The 23,817-nt window shown below is 43.8% G+C and overlaps 1 protein-coding gene across 5 annotated transcripts in view; it reads left to right on the top strand.

Annotated features, from left to right (window-relative positions):
- Nucleotides 1-1,253: 1,253 nt before the first annotated feature.
- APP (amyloid beta precursor protein) overlaps nt 1,254-23,817 on the top strand; it is a 195,273-nt gene continuing 172,709 nt past the window's right edge. For 4 of the 5 annotated variants that reach the window (XM_059467031.1, XM_059467030.1, XM_059467028.1 and 1 more), the window contains exon 1: nt 1,254-1,500. In XM_059467031.1, coding sequence (XP_059323014.1) covers nt 1,444-1,500 — 57 coding nt within the window. In that variant the 5' untranslated portion in view covers nt 1,254-1,443. Of the gene's footprint in view, nt 1,501-22,722; nt 22,812-23,817 lie in introns of those variants that run through there. The other variant, XM_059467029.1, reaches the window with a different exon arrangement.

Raw genomic sequence — 23,817 nt, 5'->3', positions numbered from 1 at the left:
GTCCAAGAATTTTAGTGCATTGCAGTTGTGACTTCAAGGGAAGATGAGTGTGAGTGGCAGTGAGCACAACACTGGGCTTCTGTACTGAGCCATACACCAAGGGCATGTCATAGAATCAGATCACAGGATCAGTTAGGTTGGAAAAGAACCCTAAGATCATCAAGTCCATCAATGAACCATGTCCCTAAAGTGTCACAAGGTCCCATACACCTTTTAAAAATCTCCAGGGTTCATGAGTCAGTCAGTTCCCTGAGCACCTTGATCCAGCCTAGATCTCCTCTGTTGCAATTTGAGGCCATTTCCACTTATCCTATCACTTATGATGAGGGGAAGAGAGTGACTCCTATCTCTCTGCAACCTCCTGTTAGATAGTTATAGAAAGTGAGAAAATCTCCTCTGAGACTCCTTTTTTTAAAGGCTGAACACCTCAGGTTCCTCCAGCTGCTCCTCATCAGACTCATGCTCCAGATTTCCATCACCTGCCCCTCACATGGCCTGGCTGCAGGTCCCCGTTACAGGGTGGATCTATCAGCTGCTGTCTTGGGAGCCTTAGTGGGAGCAGAAATCCTGCCATGGAGTGTGCACATCAGTCACACTGAATTTTGGCTACAATAGCAGCTGTTTCAACATGAAGCTCCTAATTGTCACTTTCAAGTTCTTCTTACAGGTTTATTATACCAATTATAACAGTGCTGTTCAGAGGGTGAGATTATGTTGGCCTCCTGATTTGATGGTATTTGATGAAGTCCTACATTTTAATTTGATTTCTTCCTTGTTCATCTGCCATAAGTCCCAGCTCCTCTGATGTTCCTGCATATCATTGTTATCAATGGTGTGTGTGGTGTGCCATATGTGAAACGGCTGTGCTGACTCATCACCTGCACCTCGACAGGAACAGGAGATCCCGGCCCGGTGTGCAACCTTGCTAGCAAAGGCAGAATGTGTTAAATAGCCTTTAAACCACACAACACGTTTAGATTTGAGTGGTTTTGTGAGCACCTTGCAAAAATGGGGGTTCCCTTTCTGAACGCAGTGCCTCAGCGAGAGGGGACCGCGCATGGAGGCGCCCCGGTCCCTGGAGATGCGGGCGGCGGACAGGCAGTGCGGGGAAGGTGATGGGTGGTACCGAGCGGCCGAGGAGGGCACGGGAGCTCCCTCAGACCCACCGAGGGCAGGTAGAGCCGGTCCGCCCGCCCCGAGGCAGGCCGCACCGCCCGGGCGCCGCCGCCAGGGGTCCCCGCAGGCCGGGCGGCCGCACCGCCCGCTCGGGGGCGGGCCGGGCCATCAGCTGACCGGCCCCGCCGCGCCGCTGCCGGAGCCGCCGCACATCAGTCGTTTTCCTCGGCAGCGGCACGGCCTCGAGGATTTACAGTCGGATCCCGTCGCGTCTCGCCGGACGGCATCCCTCCTTCCCCTCCTTCCTCCCCGCTCCCAGCCGCGGCGATGCTGCCCCACTTAGCCGTCCTGCTGCTGGCCGCCGGCGCCGCCCGGGCTCTAGAGGTAAGTGGGGCGGGAAGCAGCGGGCGGGGGCTTCCCTACCACCCTCCACCGCTTCTCCGAAGCTTTGTCTGTCCGCAGCCGCCCCCGCGGCGTGGGCTTGGCCGCGGCGGGGCAGGCGAGCGTTGCTTTCCTAGGGGTGTTCCATCCCTAGCTGCCGCCGAACAATAGGAGCGGCGAGCCGGGGGCGGCGGAGGCATCGGGGAGGGAGCGGGGCTGGGAGCTCCCGGTGCTGGCGCCCCCAGCCCCGCTGAGCGTGTCCGGCTGCCGGGGCGCTGCCCCCTACGCCAGGGGCACCAGTTCTGCCTTGGGGTTGGCTCCGCCGGGGGCTCGGGGAGGGGAACTTTCCCCAGGAGCAGGCACTCCGCAGGCGGATGGCCCCGCGGCGTACCCCGATGGGGCGGGGGCCGGGGCGAGCAGCCAGGCTGTGAGCCGGGACGCGAGGGCGTCTCCCCGGCAGGGAAGCGAAACCGGGCTGCGGAGCCGGTGGTATCCTCCCATGGGGGGGAGCGGGCCTTGGGCGGCGCAGGTGTGCGGGACGGCGGCCAGAGCTCCCCGGCGGCTGGTGCAGAGGCCCCGCGGGAAGGCGGTGCCCGGGGGGGCGGTGGTCGGGGCCGGCCCGAGCCCCCCCGCGGGCCGGAGGCGCGGGAAGATGGCGCCTCTGCAGTGCAGCAGAGAGGAGGCGCCGACAGCCCGCGCCCCTCCGCCCCTGCCCGCCCTCTTTCCTCCCTTCCCCGGGGTGGCTCCGCCCGCCCCGGCCGGGCCGCACCTCCGCGGGTCACTCCCTCGGGGGCGGGCGGGGGCTGGGGGTCCCCCGGGCCCGCCCGTCCGGGGGTGTGCCGCACCGCAGTGGCTGCGGGGTGGGCTGGCTGAACGCTTGGATCCCAGAGGAGGAGTTAGCGCGGCTGGGTGCCGTTCTTCCCCCGCCCCCCCTTCCCCCCGGCAGATCTCAGAAAAGAAGGTGTGGGAGGGGTGAGTCACCTCGAGGTCTCCTTCGCTCCCTGCTTGCCATGCTTCGGCCTGAAGGCTTCGGCTTCTGTCCTCCTCCTGTGTCAATTCCCCTTCTCCTGCGGGGAGTCAAGAACTGGGTGGGGTGAGGTGGTGCACAGTATTTAGCCTGACAGCAGAGAGGGATGCTCGCGGTGCCCGCCCCGCTTCCCCAGGGCATGGGGATGCGGGTCTGTGGTGCCCTTCCCGGGAGGGACCCCAGTACGCCATGAATAAGAGGAGACAGACACCTTCACTCCAGCCCTCCGTCCCTGCAGCCAGGGCTGCCTGCCACAGGCTCCGGCTTTGAGGCGTGATCTTGCCAACGTTGGGCAGGATGTATCAATTTGAGCAGTTCTGCAGATGCTCAGATGTTTAAAGCTTCCAGTTATAACACTCGTTGGAGTTTAGTAGCTTCTTTCAACCATTTCTTGTCTGAATGTAACAGAAGGAAATGTCTGCTTTGGGTGTGTAGCTTAAGTAAAAAATGAGATTTTATGATTGATGCCATGCGTCAAGATAGACCGTGGAAGGATGCACTTTTCTGTTGGCTCTTTGTAGCCCTGACCTTAATGATAGGTGTGTAGGTGTTGCCACTGTGAAGGTGCTGGAAGAAAGGAGGCTTGAATTTTGTACCAGAACTGTTCAGGAGGACTGAATGTGTATGCTCAGAGGCTTCTGTGATGGTGTCTGCCTTAGTGATGGCCAGAAATTTGAGAGACATCCTCTGTCTGGAAACATTTACTGAAATGGGCGCTGATGTTTCTGCAGAAGCTTTCTGTCTTCTGTCGTTCCATGTGAATGTTTGAGGCTTGACATTTATTCCTTTTCTTTATGTTTCATGGGGAAGTAGGTTTTAACATCTGGCAATCTTGTGGTAAGGTGTTTGTCAGTCTTGATTCTTTAAGGTTGATGTTTTGAGCAAGCCACTTGTTTTTATAGCACTAAATATTTCATATAATAGAAACGGTGTGCGTGCATGTTCTGCTCTTGAACTATCTTCTTATGCTAAAGGGTTAAATTTTTATGTTTGAATTACATTTTCTGTTGATCTCTTTTCTGAAATGAAATGTTTTTCCTACTATTTTTACAAGTATTTTCTGGAATGCAGCAAAGAATCTGTACTTTGCTTTGTAGTGTACTTTTGCTTTGGGAAATGGTATGAGCAAGAGAAAAACAGGACCAAAACAAATTCTCTCTATTTTACACATGAAGAATTCCTTTCTAAAATTACAAGTAGATTAATAATGATTTAGCATCTTGAAAGGAAATACTCTGTAGTGATGTCCTGGTGCTGCCATGGTTGCTTAGCATGTAACTTTCTGACCCTCATGTGAATCATTCTCATTGGCTGAGAGTTGTCATGGTTTGTGACACTGCCATATTCTGCAGTAGCTATTCTTGCATTTAATCTCTTTCAGTAATTGTCTGGTTTTAGTAGATAAATGCAACAGACAGTAACTATCCTCATGAATTTGTGTCAGTGATCTCAGTTTATAAATAATGTCCTCTCATTAGCACACTGAGGCTTCTGCCTATTTTGCTCCCTGCTCTAGCTGCCTGTTTCTAAGCAAGACTCCTTTACCAGCTGACTGAAATGAAATTGTTAAGATATCAATATCTCATAAGCTGGTCCTCAGAAAAAAGACAAAAAGGATGTTTCTTGACAGTGTTTTTCTCTAACCTGGGTGATGTATATAGGTTCTTATTTTTGTTATTTTTGGCATTTTTTGTTTGTTTTTTTTTAGGAAAAGACCCCAAATACTTGTTTCTTCATTGTTTAGTTTCCTAGTAGATCTTTCAAGAAGTGACATTTAAATGTGGGAGGGGGAACAATGCCTTTACTTTGCTTCTATTACAGACTTTCAGTTCCTCTTTCTCTCAGTTCTGTTCCCAGATTTCCCTGGCAAAGGTTTGCATTTGTTGCAGGAACCCTTTTGCACTTTTATTTAAGATGCTGACAGGGGGTGGGTGTCTGAGTGGGTACATAGGGCAGGCTCTCTGGGATCATCAGGATCCTTGGCAGTCATGTGAACAAATGAGTGAGTAAAGAAAGGAAGCTTCCCCCTTGCTTTCTCATTTGTCTTTTGTTTGATTAATGATTAACAGATAATTTTGGGACTTGCATGATCTTCAGATGCCTTTTCTGTGGAAAAAACACGATCAACTGCTGTGCTTCTTCACGAATCGTGTATGAAAACCTGAGGAAGCTGACAAGATCTTCATGCTTTTCAATTTTAATTTTTCCCCCATGAGCTGTTTGTGTGACAGATGTAAGCCATCTCCCTTACTCATTTTTAATTGATCAGTGCTGAATTTTAGGGCAAACCCACAAGAAGCACAGATCTCTTTTGGTTCTTCATGATTTGTGATTTGCATGAATTTAATAAACTGTGAAGAATAATAAGCAGTTTGATTTATAAGTTTTGTGAAGAAAAGGTATGACAATTTCTTTTAATTAGTAGTTCTTTTCCAAAACAAAGCTTAGCAAAATAGCTGAAGAGTATAGTAACTTCTCTAATTCCTTGACAAATTGACAGCTGTTTCTCTGAGTAGAATAATTATTTGAGTAGAATAATTATTTTTAGTGACTCAGTAAAATAATTAACACAAGCTGTTGGGTGTGGAGGCTTGGCCAAGAAGTTGGTAGATAGCATCACCTGAAGGAGGTCTCTGGTCTGACCCCGTGCCCAAAGCAGACCAGGCTGCATGGGGCTTTGTGCAGTTGAGTCTTGAAAATGGAGCTCTAAGGACAGAGCCTGTGCCACCTCTCTGGGTAGCCTGCCCCATCCACTGTTGGTTGGTTCACATGTGTTGGAATTCTCTAGGCTTAACTGGCATCCTTAGTCCTGAATACTCTGAATGATGTAATTTTGACAGCTTCCAAAAAAGGTTTTAGGAGGGACATCGAGTTACTTGAGCATGTCCAGAGGAGGGCAACGAGACTAATAAGGGGCTTGGAACACAAGCCATACGAAGAGCGACTGAGGGAGCTGGGGTTGTTCAGCCTGGAGAAAAGGAGACTAAGGGGCGACCTCATCACTCTCTACAACTTCCTGAAGGGTGGCTGTGGTGAGCTGGGGGTCGGTCTCTTTCTCCGGGCGACAACAGATAGAACAAGAGGACAGTCTCAAGTTGCGTCAAGCGAGATGTAAGTTAGAATTAAGAAGCAAATATTTCACAGTAAGAGTGGTCAGATACTGGAATCATTTACCCAGTGAGGTGGTGGAGTCATCATCCCTTGAAGAATTCAAAAAAAGACTGGATGTGGCACTTGCTGCCATGATCTAGTGAACAGTTAGAACATTGACTGGACTTGATGATCTTATAGGTCTCTTCCAGTCTTGAACTTCTGTGATTCTGTATGCAATAACCAAAAACTGAAAAATTTGTTTTTTGGTTTAATAAATAAAAATTATATTTGACAAATGTCCATGTATATATATGTACATGTATGCATACTTGTTGGAATATTAGGGGACATAAGACAGACAATGGACTTTGGACCTGGTTAACATAAGAGATTTGATAAGAGGATGCCTTGGCAAAAGCCAGTGGGACTTTGAATCTTCTTGCAATCTAGGTCTAATTTTCAGACAGGTTTACTGGAAAAAGAAAATCCCATTAAACTCTGCAAGCAAGAGATGATGTGATATGCATAATTTTGTGTATGTGATTTTAACCTAATCACTGTAGTACACATTACTAGTCTCCCTGAAATAGTATATAAGCATTTGCATCCCACAATAAAATTGGATTCTGATCACCGAGTCAGTCTTCCCTGTCTCTGTCCATCGCCAACAATTGGTGCCTCCATGTGAGGCAGTGAACCGGCCTGACTGGCGGCAGTCGGCGAGCCCCTGGAACCGATGGTGAAACTGAGAGAATCACATCTGGGCCAAAAGTCGCCTGTCTGCTGTGAGTGACAGGTGAGCCAGAGGAACTGAAAAGGAACAGAAAGTGGGAAAGGAAATGCCCAAAGAGAGAGACATCCATGAAACTGTCGCTGTTGAGTAAGAGACGGCACAGACTCACCGGAAGGCTGGTTTGCACAGCAGCAGCTTTACTATAAAAATTCTCTCTATTTATAGACTGTTCTGATACAGACAGACCAGATTTGTCAATCAATCAATGCATTTCACCTGATTGGTTAATTAACAAAAACAGCTTTCTTATAAACAATCTTTGAGAAAGAACAGGAAAACAGAGATTAGGAAAACACCATCTGCAGGTTGTTAATAATAGCAAGCTATCATCCTTTCTCTGCAACTTCCTAAAGTCTCACAGGTTCACCGTGAGAAAACTTACCTGGATTTCTCACTCTCTGACCAGGCTCTTGCATCCACATGAAACCATGCTCGCCCTTTTGGACAAGCATGACTCTCCCATCCTAAAGCAGGACCTTAAATCACTTTTACTCCTGTCCTGGAGAATACTTTTTAAGACATTGAAAAAGTGAGAGCGGCCGGATGCTGCCGGCCCCCTACCCCGCTCTATCTCTCCTCACTCTGGCTCTCCCTGCCCGCTTGAAACTGGCACCTCTTGTACTGAAGAGTGGCCACAGCAATCAACCTCACCCTTGCCCAGAGAAAGGAGGGGAAGATGGGGAGGCATCCTTTCTCATGGTGTATAGCAGTTTATATTGCTAACCGCAGCTCTAGCAGTGAGGAGGGGAAGCCCTTCGATCCAGGGCTGATAGATTCAGATTATGAGACTGATCGATTCCCTCCTGACCCTCGTGAAAAATGGATGCAACTAAAAAAGGCCCATAAGGAGGGGGACCCTCAAACCTGCAGGAAATCTTGGCATTTGAAAAAGGGCTGTTTTGAAAAGGGAGAGGCCAGCTCCAAAACTCCCAGTATTTGCCCTCGTGCAGTAATCAGTGTCGGTCCAAGTATGACTTTGAAGGTTGTCCAATATTGGGAAACCAGAGCCAAAGCACGGAGCTGCACTGCGTGAAGACACAGATTTCCCAGCCAGTGCCTCAGAGTGGACCACCACAAACCTCAGCCCAGCAAACCTCAGCCCAGCCCAGCCACCACAAGCAGCCTTCACCAGACCGCAGGCAGCCCTGGCAGGACTGTCACCGACCAGCCACCCCAGCGCAGGAATGGACCTGGCAACCTCCAACACAGTAATGTTGCTTGGTTCATTGGTTCATTTGATTCCCACAGGAATTTTCGGACCACCTGGACAGCGCACACATACCGTGTTTGTTTGTTCTCCCTGGAGCTGTTGACTCTGATTCATGGCACGGACTCCCTAGCCACCCCGTGTAATCCCAGCCAGGAACAATATAGCTCGACTTATACCCATTGCTGCAGCACCCCTGTCTGCACCCCCGACAGCTGAACAGAGGGATGGGGGTTTTGGTTCCACAGGAATCCCACAGATTTTATGGACACAACTGTATTACATCTGAGCATCGAACATGCCAATGCAAAGTGACTCTGAAAGGACTACGCTCCTAACAGGAGTCATTGATAAGGGAGCCGATGTGACTGTTATCTCAAGGAGCCAATAGATTGACCATCATCGACTTGGGGACTCTCTGGCATGGTTGGAAAGAGCTAAAGCCTGCAAAACCAACACTTGGTGCAAATAAAGGGGCCTGATGGGCTGATCCTCCACAGTTAAACTTTTGGTGCTGTCTGTTCCCCTAGTTTTGGCGGGGGGGGATGTGTTAACACAGTGGGGAAGTTTTATGCATTCAGATTTTGTACAAGAGTCAGTTGGGATGCTCCCACAATGGTCCCTGGCTGAAGTGCCCCAGGTGCTTTCAAGCACTGGAAGGAGCAGCAGCTACCAAAGGGTCGCTTGATACAGATCTAAAGCCCTGAGGGACACCTAGCCCTGGTCAAACAGGTTATACTTACCAGTTAACTTGCCTTATATTAACAATATATTTTGTTGTGAATTTTTCAGTACAGCTATTTAGTACTATAAAACTAAATCTTTTTTTGTTTTAGCCTTCAATGTTTATATCCCATCACTCTTACTAAGCCAAACTTAAATCTATCCTACAAGAAATCTTTAAAGCTGCTGCAGGGGGTACAGCCCCCCTGCCTGGCACCAGCCAGTGTTGAGATTTACCTTCTAATTTTAGTAACTTGTGATTTTGAACAGGATTGTTACTAGAAAAATTCAAAGGTGTTGGTATAGAGGTGGTGTCTTTTTACATATTAGTAAGATAGCATAACTACATAGTTCACTAGGAGGAATTAGATAAATTTTAAATTCAAGAATCTTTAGCTTGCATCCAAGACAAACCTTGACCTTTATCTGTAGTGATTTTTTGAGACTTAACTCCACTGTCAGCTTTATTAAGTGGTTGCTTTTTACTCCATAGTTCTAGCAAGGTAATTTTATTGTAAAGATTCCAGTACAATTGTTTACTTGCATGTTGTTTATTTTTATGTTTAACTGTTATATGACAAATTTTCAGTAACCTTTTTGTAATAGTAGAGTTTAAATAAGTTAATTCATGTTAAGAATGATTTTTGCTTAGTCTCAGTGATGTTAACTTAAAGTTCTTTTAGAGATAGTTGATTAAGGTTAAGTTTTAGTGAAGCTGATTTTAAGTTTTGTTGAAGTATACCTGTTGAATTATAAGATATAAAGTCTGAATGAATTTTTGTCAAAACAGGCTCATTTAAATTACAAGATAACATTATTTTGTTATAGAAATAAGAACAATTTTTGCTGTATTATTTTTTATAAGTAGTACTGAAGAATGAGAAACAATTCGATATTATAACCATTATCAATGTGATAGTTATGAGTTATTGAATGCTTTCTTTTTTATTTTTTTACTTTAATGTCATATATGCATAAATGTCTAGGAAAATATAACCTCAATTTCTTAATACAGTTTCTACTGATATATTAGTAACCCTGATTATGTTGTTAATCTCATTATGTGAATTCACTGACTTTTTATAACAAGCATTACTTCATTAATTTGCTATTTGTCTATGGTACCATAGACTTAACTAATGATAAACGAGAAAGCCAGTTACTTTACGAACCTTCACTTATTGTTGTATAGCTATTTATAAGACATATGCTAGTTTTCTAACTACTATTACTGAGAGGTTTCTGAAATATATTAAAAAAACTCTTCCAGTTAAAAGCCTGGACCCTGGCCAAGTCCTGGCCTTAACTAGTAGATAAAATTTTTTGCACCAAAATTATATTCAAGTAATTTTGACTTGTCAAATTTGGACCTGTAATAGCTAAACCTCCTATTAAGGTGAATTTGAAAATTTTACCCAAGAATGATTTTCCAAGCCCTCACGTTAAAAAATAAAGCTTGCCAATTACTACAGACTCTAAATAATAGTACAATATTTAAGAAATTGATTTAAATTGTTTAAAAATCACCATTTTATTTTTCACATGCTACTAATTGTATATATTATCTGATTTATTTTTGCTTAGGATAAGTTTATTGTTTTATTATATATTGTTATGCCTTTATGTTACCTTCATGTTCATAATGAGAAATACTCTTGTTATTAAAAAACAAAAAATTAGGGCAGAATATAGCTCTTCCAGAACTTTACACTGATATTTACACAAAAAATTAGGGGGAATATATCTCCTTCAGAATTTTACACTAATATTTACACTAAACATTTTTGAAAGCAAACCACTTCATAACAAATTGTATCCCTTGCTCTCCTGAAGCACTCTTGGTGGAACTCCAAAATTAGAATTCTTGGGTTCTGTGGAATTGGATTTTTGTGTTAATTTTGAATTCATGGGAAGGAATCAGTCTAAAAATGTTTCTCCCTATTTACCCTGTGTATGAGAATCAAACCTTTTGGTACAACTACACTTCTGGCAGACTTTCTAAATCCAGTAGTGTAACTGCCATTGGGAATGTTTTTAGTTTATAAAGATCAAGCCTGAGCCTTTTAGTGGCTGGAGTTTTTAACTAAAAGATTGTTTTTAGGATAGGTATGTATGTGGTAATTTTGATAATAACTGTATTAATCTTGATACCTTCCAATGTATGCAGAGATTAATTAATAAGGCTGTTGAAAGAGTATTTTTGGTTGAAAGGAAAGGAGGAGATGTTGGGATATTAGGGGACACAAGACAGATGATGGTCTTTGGGTCCAGTTAACATAAGAGATTTGATAACAAGATGCCTTGGCAAAAGCAAACGGGACTTTTAGACCTAGATTGCAAGAAGATTCAATCAGACTGGTTTACCAGAAAAAGCAAATCTCATTAAACTCTGCAAGCAAGAGATGTTGTGATATGCATAAGTTTGTGTATGTGATTTTAACCTAATCACTGCAGTACACATTACTATGCTCCCTGAAATGGTATATACATGTTTGTATCCCACAATAAATCGGATTCCGATCACTGAATCAGTCTTCCCCATCTCTATCCATCGCCAACACATACACATAATGCATTAAAACACCTTATGTATCACGATAATGTATGCAAATATATTTAACCCCTGAACATATTTGCATCTATAATGTGTTACATTTAACATTAATATATTATACATCTGTATTTTATTAGTGCGTAGAGTGTATTAGCCAGCAGACATTTACATACCTCCTTACATTGAGGCAATTAAGAGATTAAGACTGCTGCTGATAAAAATGTAATTTGGTTTATATATCATAATAGGTTTATTGAAGTTATTAGGTGAGGTGTCTGGTGTGGTTTTAACAAGTAAGTCTAGAGCTGTGTTTTATTGGATTTAAATTCCAGAGACTTTGAAAAAATTCCTGTGGTATAAGAAGATTAAACGTAAAGCAAATTGAAAAATACCGAACGAGGACTTATGTAAGCTTGGCTAGCTCTTAGAACCTGCTCTTGTGATGAGACTTTACAACAATTGCTGCCAGGCTGAGGAATGCCAGGAGCAATGTTGATAGCAGACTTGAGCCTGGAATAATTGGAATCAAAGGACTCATAAGAAAAGTTAAACTTTCACTCAGACCTGTTTTTTGCTTAGAGCTGAATGCAGTCTGATGAGTCCTCATTCTCCCAACCTGATCTGGGGTCTGCCTGCCTTCCCTTACTCTCCTTCAACCTATAGCAGAGGTTTTAAAAACACATTTTCTGCCCTCTTAGGAGATATGAGCTAGCTGAGAGTATCAGCCAGAAATGGCTGTGTGTCTTTGCGTCTTAAGACCTAAATAAGTCACTTTCCTGCCCTTTATTTTAATGTAATATTGGTTCTGAAGCCTAGGGATTTTTTCTTGATTTGGACCAGAAAAGTGTTAGAGAGCTACCTGATTATTAAATCTTGATATAGATTCAAAAGCTCTCCAGATGCCTCCAGTCACCAAAAATATTTATCTTTCCACGTGAGAATTTACTCATAGAACAAAAGAGAAACAAAATAGATGTGGATAATGGTCTCTCTTAAAAGATATCAATTTGAATTACAGCAAATTAGTATGTTTGCATATATCTGTATCTGTATATATGAATGCCACACCTCAAGCTCCTTGCTGTCTGGAGGATACAGGATTGTTATGATTCTGCCCTTTCTACCAAAACAATGATTCAAGTAATTACAAATCAAAAATTTCATGTGATGGAAATTAGTGTAAGGGCTAGTACACTCTAAGGTTGTAATCAGTGCAGAAGCTTGCAAGACATGATTTGCAGGTGACAAGCACATCTTGGAGTGTGAAAGTAAAGATAGTCAAACAAGTCATGTTTTTTGGAAGGGTGGAAAACCTTACACCAGCTACTGACAGTAAGGACTCCACTGTTATGTGGTTGTGTGCTGCAGGTTTCTTGCCCTGCATTGATTAAGAGAAACAGGGCTGAGCAGTAGGTGTGGATGTTGCTGGTTTCTTTACTGGAGCTCCCAGTAACAACTTTGTGAGTGCTCTGACTGGTACATCTGGGAAGCAGGACTTGTAGCTTTGTTTTTGTGATAGTCCTCCCAGCACATTCAGGAGAACTTCATCCTCTCTTGGGGATGGAATATTAAATGCTAAGTAAGAACAGATTGATGCTTTCCAAAATAAGTAAAGCTTCTGTCCAAGTGATAGCATTCCATGAATTAAAACACCTTATGTAGCAAGATAATGTATGCAAATATATTTAACCCCTGAACATATTTGCATATATAATGTGTCATGTTTGACATTACTATATGTATACATCTGTATGTCATTCAGATGTAACTACCATGGGCCAAGCTTGTTCAATTGTAACTGCCGAGCCAAGCTTTAAACAGAGGAGCACATGGGCCAGGGTGCTTTGTGGTTTTGCAGTCTAGCTGTTCTTTCCAGACAGTAATTCACCTCTGGTTAGCAACTGAGCTCACTCAGGACCTGGCTGCAAAGAGCTGCTTCTCCAGTGGCCACCACTCTGTAGGTGCTCTGTGACCCCTCTCTAGGCTGGTTTTACAATTTGTGCTGTGCTGGAAGGAATGAGCTGGACATTCTTTGGTAGGTGGTAATCTTGTGGCATTTCAGAGACCTGAGTTGGAAACTGGCCACAGGCAGTCAGGCTGGTTCATCTAAAAGAGCAGGCAGCTTCTTTGGAGAAGAGAGCAACCTCCAAAACCACATTGTGGAAGTTTGTGCAATAACATTTAATTAAGGTGTTGGCTCCTTTGCCTCCCTCTGGTGACTTGCAGCTGGGCATGAAATTTTTTTCATGTATCACCCTTCTTGAGTGTCTGGTTGTTAAAGCTTAGTGTCAAGTCACTGCAAAAAGGCAGAAATCTCCAAGGAAGTACATTCAGGGATGGTTGACTCCACTCAGTTCCCACTGACCCATTTGGAGTTAATCCAGATAGGAACATTCTGTTCTTCATCTGGTCTCATAATTCCCCAGAGCAGAGTTTACCTATTCAAGCACAGCAGGTAACAAATGACAGGAATGGGGCAAAACTGGTTTTGCATGTTCATAAAAACATTTAGAAGTGGTTCCTTTTCAGAGGATGTTCATAAAAACATTTAGAAGTGGTTCCTTTTCAGAGGAGTCATACCTTTTCATACCACAATCATCCGGTATGACAGTTTATGTGATTTACAAAATCTGTTTGGATTGCAATTAATGAAATAAAGCACATGTTTAATAGGTGTTCAAGATGGGGGGAGGTTGGGAAATTTCTTATATTTTTTTGGAACTGTGTTAACACTGGACTTGAAGATTTCTGAAACTATGAAACAGGAATACAGCTTAAATTTAGGTAATCCATTTAATTGATTCCAGTAGAGTTGAAGTATACCGTTAGCTGGTGGTGAAAGTGAAAATTGCCACCTCATCCACCTCCAACAGTTAGAATTGGTGTCCAATGGACACACACATTAAAAAACATAGAGATGGGGCAGGATTCTGGAGTTGTTTCCAATCTACTTGTCATACTATTGCATAGTCTTTGTGCCTGCAGCAAACTTTCTCTTCCCTTATCAGCACAACTTTAAAGTAGAGATTGCTCATTCTGAAGATTTAACCCTGTAAAATTGATTTTTCTCTAAGTTACAGTCTCTGGAAAGGGGAGAGTTTTTTCCCCTGGTCAGATACCATAACATAGTTTTGTGTCAAACAGCTAATGACTAAGTTGTTCTCTTGTCTATGCTTAGTTTTGTAAATTTACTTGTAGCTGCAGTTTTGGATCTGAAATACAGAATCCTGAACTGACAGAATTATTGCATTCTGCTTTCTCATCATTCAGTTGTAACTACAAGCTATTTGATCTCTATGCTTTATCTGGAAACAAGGGGAGGTAGATTTTTTTGAAGTATTGTTGTTAAAGGTTTGATTTCATAGTTGTTATTTTTTAAAGCTCCTCATGAACTCAGTCATGGCTTCTAGTTGTTTTGTGTTTTTTCCTTGGAAAAACCTCTCTTTAGTATACATCCCATATAATGTGTACACATTTGTTTATATAAACAATGGAAAATACAACATTATTAGGGGAAGGTAAACTGAGAAAGTAAAGAAAATGCAATAAAATGGTTGTGGCTTTAAAAAAGCATTCATTATTTCTTTTGTTTTTTTTTAAAGGTGTTGTAAACTTAAATGTACTAAATGTTGATGGATTGTTGTCTAATTGTTGAATGCTTCCAGTATGGAAATGTGTGGGGTTTCTGTGTGCATAGTATGAGTGAGCATCTAGATCTGTCCCATGCATTAAGCTGTTGGGTTGTTTTGAAGTTTGTTTGATTCTTTTTTGCAGCTCTGCTATGTGTGCCTTGTCTGTCCTCTGCCCAGTCCTCCTAATTATGAAGTGGAATAAAATTGCTTGTAATGACTCATCTTGCAGCATCATGATTTCATTGTTTTCTTTGCCAATTCTCTCCTGAGTTCTATTACGTCTTAAAAAGATGATGATGCTGAAGTGCTTAAAAAATAAACTTTTTAAACCGAGAATTTTGGAACTCCAAATTATCTTTCTTTCAGTGTTACTTTTCTCCTAGTGCTTGATTGCCAGCAATTTGCAGAGGACAATTTGTAATCCCAACATGCAGATTTATCATGAGGATGTCAGCTTTACTTCATTTTAACAAAAGACAAAACAAAATGAAACAACAACAACAAAAAAAAAAAAAACAAAACAAATTAAAATTTAATATTTAAATTTTATGCAGAAGGATTGGAAGGGGAATTACAAAGCCTAAAAGACCAAGTAAGAGGCCCAGAAATACAAACATGAATGAGAGAATTGTGAAGTCTTCTGAGGGGACCTAAACACTGGCACTTTCTTTCACTTTTGTTCAGATTAGTTTCTACTTTGGCATAGTCTTCTTTTATTCTCATAGTGGTAATATAAGTTGCCAGGAATTTTTTTTCCTTTTTCCAGCCAGCCATAGCATCTGAAAAGCCACTTTCTCCTTTTCCATGTGTTCTTCCTAGTCGTGGTCACATCTCTGAGCAGTGTAGGTGGAGTGACTCACCTTTCCCTGCCAGCCTCCTTGGAATCCAGGCTGAAGCAATATATCTGACAAAAGTCAGCACTTGCCTGCATGGGTTTTATTTGGTGAATGGCCAAGATTAGATAGGTGAGTGGGAGAGGGGCAGATGCTGTTCCTATTGTGCCATGAGGGAAGGAGGATTGCTGGCTTGCCCTGGCTGTCGTTATAACATCCCTGATCCAGTTCAGGACGTGTTCATTTGGTCAGAGGAACTGATGCTTTTCTGAATGTGTTTGCAAGAAAATCCAGTGGACAGCTGAGCCTGGACAGAAAAGTGTAATTGCTGATGAATAGCAGGGTAAAATTTAATCAGAGCATTTTACTTTGAAATCAGTCTAAACTATTTCTAAAAACATGGTTAAATGAGACTTAGGCTTTGTCCGTGTGGTGGTTTTGCATGGGAGGCACTCACAGAAGTGATGCATAGAGAAGCTGCTGGCAGTTTTCTCCATGTCTTACAAAAAAATAAAATCAGTAATTAGCTTTGAGAATTGACAATCTGTTAAACCACTGAGAAAGCTGATACACCTCTGTGAACTCCCATGTTAAGAATGAAAAATCCTGGGAATTCAGCCTTGTCTTTTCCAGCAGGTGACTCAGCCGGCCTGGCCCCCTGTCTCGGCTGTGCCGCGGTCCGGGCCCGTGGGCAGGGGAGGGGAGGCCACAGGGCCAAGGCCAGGCTGTGCCATGGCTGCTGACCCCGGGCTGCTGCTGCTGCTGCTGCTGCTGAGCCCTGCCCGCTGCCGAGCCGGGCTCCAACGGGCCCCAGGAGCAGACGGGACCCGGTTGGCACAGCCAAGATTCTGCTGCCATTGGGGTTCACCCAGAGACTCCAGGAAGGGGAGGAGAAGCCATTGTCCCCCTCCCCAGGGGAGCTCTGCTGAGCTCTGGCCTGGCTGCTGAGCTGTGGGCTGGTGCTGAGCTCTGGCCCAGCTGCTGAGCTCTGGGCTGGTGCTGAGCTCTGGGCTGTGCTGAGCTCTGGCCCAGCTGCTGAGCTCTGGCCCAGCTGCTGAGCCCTGGGCTGGTGCTGAGCCCTGGGCTGGTGCTGAGCTCTGGGCTGGTGCTGAGCTCTGGCCTGGCTGCTGAGCTCTGGGCTGGTGCTGAGCTCTGGCCTGGCTGCTGAGCTCTGGCCCGGCTGCTGAGCTCTGGGCTGGTGCTGAGCTCTGGGCTGGTGCTGAGCTCTGGGCTGTGCTGAGCTCTGGGCTGTGCTGAGCTCTGGCCCAGCTGCTGAGCCCTAGCCTGGCTACTGAGCCCTGGGCTGGTGCTGAGCCCTGGGCTGGTGCTGAGCTCTGGCCCGGCTGCTGAGCTCTGGGCTGTGCTGAGCTCTGGGCTGGCTGCTGAGCCCTGGCCCAGCTGCTGAGCTCTGGCCTGGCTGCTGAGCTCTGGCCTGGCTGCTGAGCTGTGGGCTGGTGCTGAGCTGTGGGCTGGTGCTGAGCTCTGGCCTGGCTGCTGAGCTCTGACCTGGCTGCTGAGCTCTGGCCTGGCTGCTGAGCTGTGGGCTGGTGCTGAGCTGTGGGCTGGTGCTGAGCTCTGGCCTGGCTGCTGAGCTCTGACCTGGCTGCTGAGCTCTGGCCTGGCTGCTGAGCTGTGGGCTGGTGCTGAGCTCTGGCCTGGCTGCTGAGCCCTGGCCTGGCTGCTGAGCTCTGGGCTGGTGCTGAGCTCTGGGCTGTGCTGAGCTCTGGCACGGCTGCTGAGCTCTGGCCCGGCTGCTGAGCTCTGGGCTGGTGCTGAGCTCTGGCACGGCTGCTGAGCTCTGGGCTGTGCTGAGCTCTGGGCTGGTGCTGAGCTCTGGGCTGGTGCTGAGCTCTGGCCCGGCTGCTGAGATCCTGGGCATTACCCCAGCCCAGCCCAGCCCGCACAGCTCCCCCCCACAAGCTGCTGAGCCCAGGCAGGGCCACCTGAGCATCTGCAGGCCCTGGGCAAGATACCAGCTCTTTCAGTGCTTCAGTCCTCCCTCCTGAGCATCTGCAGGCCTTGGGAGAGATACTAACTCTTTCAGTGCTTCAGTCCTTCCTCTGGTGAGAAAAAAGGACAAAGTGCAGGCTTGTAGAGAAGCAACATAAAGACACCGAGGTCGGTGAAGAAGAACTCAAGTCCCAGATGGGAGGGATGAGGAGGAGACTCCTCTCCCATAAGTGAACTGCAAAAAGATGATTCTAGAAGTGATACTGTGAGTGGGAAAGAAAAGGTTGTAGTGGGAGAAGTCTTCTTAAAAATTCTTTCCTGATTCTCCTTTTTTTTTTTAGTAACTGTTAATAAAGCTTTCTTTATATCCTTTTAAGTTTTGACCCTGCTTTTCCTTTCTCCTTCCTATCTCACCCCAGGAAATGAGTAAGTATATGCTGGTGGGTGCACCGGCATTTGGCCAGCACCGCATTAATTGGTGCGTTGGCTGGGAAATCTCAAACTGGCAAACCAAAACCACTACACAAAATTGGTGTTTCTGCCTGGTTTCCAATGGAAACCACCACAGTCAAACAGCTTTTGATTAATTCATAACTTTCTTGGGGTTATTTTATGATGGTACTTTATTCCCTAATCAATCTGCTTTATGCCCAGAAATGGCTGCGATATCTAAGATGGACCGAGAGCAGGGCTGGAGCCTGGGAATGTCTCTCTGGTGTGCTCCAGACAGTCTGGAGCACCTACCAGGAAGTTCCCTCAGTGTGGTTTTTGTTTTGTTTTGGTTTGGTTTTGTTATTTTTGGTTTGTTTGTTTGTTTGTTTTATTTTTTATTTTGGGGTTTTTTGGTTTTTTTTCTCTGTTGAGCTGGTTTTGGCTTGGCTTTTCTTTCTGGCCTCTCTGGGGAGCCAGTGGGGGGACCACCCTGAACCCAGGATCTCTGAGGAGCTGAACCAACACAATGAAGGACATTAAACTCCACCAACTTCACCTGCTGTGAGGAGAAGACCCACACCAGAAATCTGACAGGTTCCCAGCTGCTGTGTGAACTCTTTTTTTCTCCTCCCTTCCCAGAGGCGAAGAAGGGCAGCTGCCATCTTTGCCTTCTGGCCCATGCAGGGAAGTGTGGGTGGAGTGTATTGTTCAATTATTTTTTTCCCCTGTGCTTTGCAGGTATCTTGCTTTGTTAATAAACAGTTCTACTTTTTTTTTCCACTTTCATCCCCTGATATCCGTTTCTCTCTTTGTCAGAAGAAAAGGGAGTTATTGATGCCCTTTCTCCTTAGAGGAAATGCTCATTCCAGGGCATCTTCTCCTGAAATTTGTCTCCAAAACTGAGGCAGTAGCTATAACATAAATGCTAAACTGTGTACAGAACTGCCGTGGGTATTGGCAAAAATACTGGATGTCAAGGCTCAGGCTGTAAAAATTGGGACTGGCATAGGTTGCTTGTCTCATCTGAAGCATCCACTTTTATTGAGTGAATCTGGACATGCTTGAATATCAGTGCATGCAGAAGTGTTTGTAATGTGCTTTAAGGAAGTTGTATCTCTTAACTGATAAGATGAATGAAGTTTTAGTTAATCTGTCACTTGAAAGAAAACTTTGAAGTAACAAAAAGCTGTTATGTGCTCCTTTTATGAGCAGTGAGAGAAAATGTGCCTAATAAAGTGCTGTTGACCTGTGAGGCTCAGCAGTAGTGGATGGAAGCCTTGAGTTTTCTGTTGTTGGTGTAAAACTGGTGTTTGACACTGGGTCTGATAATCAGTCAAGTGACTGCCTCCTTTTTAAGAGGGGATGTTGGGGCCTGGAGTCTATGTTGGGAATATGCCATCCTCTCTGAGAAGGGTATAGGGAAGGGAGAGCTGGTGCAGCAGTTGGTTCTCTGATGGATAGAAGTCATTTAAAACCAAAAAAAATAATTCCAACTGTGGAGGTTAAACCAGGTGAGAAGAACAATCTAATTTATCAAAATGAAAACTCTGAAAAGTGCCTTATTTGCCTCCTCAAAGAAGAAATACCAGGCAAGGAAAGACATGCCAAGTATCCTATCTGAAAGGCTTTGCAGGTGGAAACTGGGGCCATGTTTTTGGGAGCAGAGGCTTGGGACAAGCTGAAAAGATAAATAGATAGTTTTGTTTTCAGATGTGAGGACTGCAGAACACATTTTCCAGGGAGGTTAATACGAGATGGCTTCATCATTGTAAACAGGAGAAATGTAATTTGGAAGAGGTTAGATCAAATTTCTCTGTTCTAATTATGGAATTTGAATTCTCTTTGCACCGGCTACTCCCAAAAACCACACACCCTGAGGGGAATACACGTGTCTAGTCATACCATATTTTGTAGACAATAAGACTGGTTGCAAATAAAATACAAATGATTTTGTTATTGATTTCAGGATATGAGATTTGCTGCTATCAAAACATAATTAAGCCTTAAACTTGATGGTTTTATTTTTAAGCCTGTTGTGAGCAAGTGTTTTCTTTGAAAAACTGGTAATTATAGTTTGGGATTTCACAGATAAAAATGCAATAACATTTGCAGAACTAATAAAGGAGACAGTTGGAAAGTGTTTCTTCTTGGTGCTGAATTGTGATAAAAAGTGAGAGATAAGTTTTTTGAACCCTTTGAAAGATTTTGTTTCAGCAAGACTGGTAAAAAACTAAAGATCCTGGATGCTGTTGTGTAGTGCTGAGCAAGTTTGTGCTGTATCTGCTTATGGTTGTCTTTGCTCCATGCATTCAGCCCTGCTCCTTGGCTCTTCAAAACAGAAATTTTCAAGAAGGAGAGAAACAGTTTTTAAGAAATTGGTTCACATTGACAGATGAGGAGTATTTAATGCATTTTTGCATCTTCTCATTTTTAGATGACTGAGTCTGCAGAGAAAAGTGATCTTCCTCCCTTGTGAGGAAGCTTTTTAATTCCAGAGAATAGTTCCAGATAAATCTGCAAGTTAAATTTTGGTGTGATACTGTTGCCTTGGCTGCCATCAGATGTCCCTACTCTTTCCCTGGAATTAGGCTTCTGGCAAGGTATAAGCTTGTCCAGGGGGCTGAAAGAAAACGGAACTTATTGGGTGTCGGCACCACTCCATCAGAGTATAATTTGTTTTGTTTGTACTGTGCTGTCCAGAGCCTTAAGATTTGCTTTGAATTATTGCCTTTATTTTGCCTTTTGCAGAAGTGTGGGTGGGGAGACCTCCCAGGATCTCTGTCCCGTTGCCAAGCTGTGTGGTTCTGGTGCTGCTCCCCTGAGATTCTCCTGCCTCTCTGGGCTGGTGGGTTGCCAGGATCCATCACACCAGGTCCAGACGGGCTTGTGAGTGTCTTCTACACCAATAAAAAATCCTGTTCTCACTTATTGTGCAGTCAATAAACTCATAAGTCTTGTAAGATTTGTTTTCATTTCAGTGTTGTCTTTTTTGGTGTTCAGCTTCTTTTATCTTGCTCTAAGAGTTTTAATTCTTATTTAAGGAGCAGCAATGCAATAAAAGGTTCATTTAGGAAAAAAAAACCCCAACACCCATCAACACCCCTCCCACCCCCACTTCTCTCTCTAGCCATCTTTGAGAAACGTTGTGTCGCTGGTTTTTGTGACTTTTGACTCTTGACTCTGTTTTCTGTCGCTCAGAGACTGCTTTTGGTCACGTCAGAAGTCAAATTGCTGATCTGTCTGAAAGTGATCTTGGAGGGTAGGAAAATGGAAGATTTTACTTTCTGCTCTGTGGCAGGTGTTATAAGAACCAGATTTGAATAGTTTTCCCAAGTTGATGGGAAGAGGGAATAAACAACTTACTGAGTGTCTTTGGAAAGCTCGTGATTCTCTTGTAGGAATCAAGGGGAAGAATAGAGAAAAAGCCTTATAATTACAAATAAATCTTTATGTGGTTTAGCATTTCCTAATTAAAAACCCTATAGATTTTGGGTGTGTGTACCTGCAGATTCATTCTTTGGCTTTATTTTGATGAACAGCCTATGTCATAGGATACCAAGTTTTCTTCCTAAGTCAGGTGGTACAGAAATCTAGAAACTGATGTGGTTTTTTTTGAGTCAAAGTATTCAGAAAAGAATACAGTTAGTCAACTGTTCCCATGACTGCAATTACATATTGTTAGTGGATATCAAATACCAAGCCCTGGGTTTGACTGGCAGGGGCTTCTCCCAGTCAGATCTCTTATGGAGCTGCGAGATTTCACTGGCCAGGTCCTGAGGGGGCAGGAGTGGAGTTCAGACCAATGAGAATATCCAGACTGCGTCTTTCAAAATGCTCTTTATAAGGGAGGGGTGCATGGAAAATAAATCTCTCTGTTGCCACACCAACATCTGGGGGCGAGTTGTGTCTTTGTCTCCTTGCCCCTCACCCCCCACCTGCAACCTAACAACATATCATAAAAAAGCATGTAAAAATTCCATTGGAAAGTGTCTCAATGTTTTCAGACCTCTGCAGCCAGATCACTTAATGGCATCTAAATTGATATGGTGTCAAAAATATAGAAGGCTTTGAATTTAGTGGGCCACATCCCCCTTGTTGTTCTGCTTGTGCTTTGAAAGGAGAAGGTGCTCCTGGGGTAAGAAGAGCATGCAGGCAGTAGTGCCCTGCCTGCCTTCTTGGGATGTGGCTCTTGAAGTCTGTAGGAGTTGCTCTGCTATGTATGAATTTTATCTTTTCTTTATGGAACTGGGCAGGTCACAGCTTTCTGGAGATATTCCTTTAAAATAATGTTTATTGTTTCTGTGTTACTTTGGAGACTTTATTTAAATTGTAGGTAGGGTCGAGGTGGGTGTCACTAACTCCATATGGGGAATTCTGACTACATAGGTATGTCTTTCAGAGAAGGTTTCATTTTAGTCATTAAGGGAGTATCAAGGCCAGAAGATAAAAAGAATGTAGAAGTGAAATGGGAGTTAAACTAAGCAGAGTTAAACTAAAATTATACATGTCTTTTTAAATATAATTGTTCAGATTTGTGCTGGTGGTTTGTTTTAGTCTGCTTAGAAACTTTCTCTTTCCTCTGTTATTTATTGTCTCAGACCTCAAATGATGCTTAGTTTCTTGATTAAAAAAACCACCAACCATGATATTTCAGTGGGCTTCTTTTTTGGGTGGGTGTGATTTTGGTTTTTTTTTTGGAGTGGTTTTGTGTGTGTTAGTTTCTGTTTTTATTTTTACTTTTACAGAACCCTTGGTAGCTCCCTCTTCAATATACTTGAAAAGTATTCCTGAAACTTCCCATGTAGGGGGGGATAGAATATAAGAAAATATAGATAGTGTAGAAAGTAATCTCACCCCTAAGGAGTTGCAGCTGGGCCAATTATCAAAGATTGGGAACAGGCCTGAGTTTAACAGGCCACAGCTGAAGCAATGAGAAGACGAGTGCTATAATAGAGTGGGGTGGCTGGGAGAGAAGGGAACTGGAGTCAGTGCCTGCTTTGTGAAGAGGAAAGAGTCAGTGCTCCGAGGAGCTGCCTGTGAGAAACACCAAGAAGATAGGGAGCTTTTGTGGTAAGGGAACAACAGTATGGAGCTCTTGTGATAAGATGATGACATCCCATACTGAGTCTCTCATTTTTTGGTGCCCAGAATAGTTACTGTTGGTCTTTTTGCTTTAGGTATTAGCAGGTTTATGTGCAATATGGTTATAAATTTGTGCTTGAAGTCAATAATGTAGTCCTGCAGCTTGTGTTGTTTTGATTAGATACTCAGAAATGCTTATCATAATTGCTATATCACTGGCACTCACAAAACACAGCTGTGGTTTTTAGGAGAGTGCTCACTTAGAGCATACCACAGGAATGTTTGACTTTTTTTTTTTGACATAGCAAAAAATGCAGTGTTAATGAAAGGGAGATTGTGATTTAGAATTAGAGTGCTTCCTCTCAATGTCCCCTCAATTTTCGGTAAACCTTTTTGTTTTGTAGTTGGTTTCCTTGTTAATGCAAGGCATGTTATGACTTGTGTGAAGAAACATTTAGTATACATACAGGTTTATTTCTTTTAATAAAAATATGCTTTTGTGTAATGGTGGTAGTTACTGGGGGATTTTGTTTTTCTGCATGTAGGTTGTTAGATCCATATACTACATAAATCCCTAACACCTTCCTGACACTGACATATTTAATAGTTGGAGTTATCTGCAGAACTAATTGTGAGTTAGAAAATGGGTTTGGGTGCCTGAAACTGTTCAAAATATGTAGCCCAGATGTACTTGAAGGTACACATACAGCAAATACTTTATTAATGCTGGCTTAGCAGACACACCCATGTCTCTGTGTGGATTTCTCTCTCTTCCCAGTTAATGATGGGAGGCAATAAAAAAGGTGGATTAAAATTACATGCTTTGCTTGCAGTGATTATCCCTAGGTAAGGTGATGCTTCCTAAGTGTCCCTGTTGGCTTTGATGGTGAGGTGGATTAAAATTACATGCTTTGCTTGCAGTGATTATCCCTAGGTAAGGTGATGCTTCCTAAGTGTCCCTGTTGGCTTTGATGGTGGAAAGTCTTACAGACTC

The sequence above is a fragment of the Ammospiza nelsoni genome, chromosome 2, assembly GCF_027579445.1.
Source record: "Ammospiza nelsoni isolate bAmmNel1 chromosome 2, bAmmNel1.pri, whole genome shotgun sequence".
Taxonomy (NCBI): Eukaryota; Metazoa; Chordata; class Aves; order Passeriformes; family Passerellidae; genus Ammospiza; species Ammospiza nelsoni.
The sequence above is the reverse complement of the archived record's forward strand: the minus strand, read 5'-3'. Positions and strand labels throughout refer to the sequence as shown.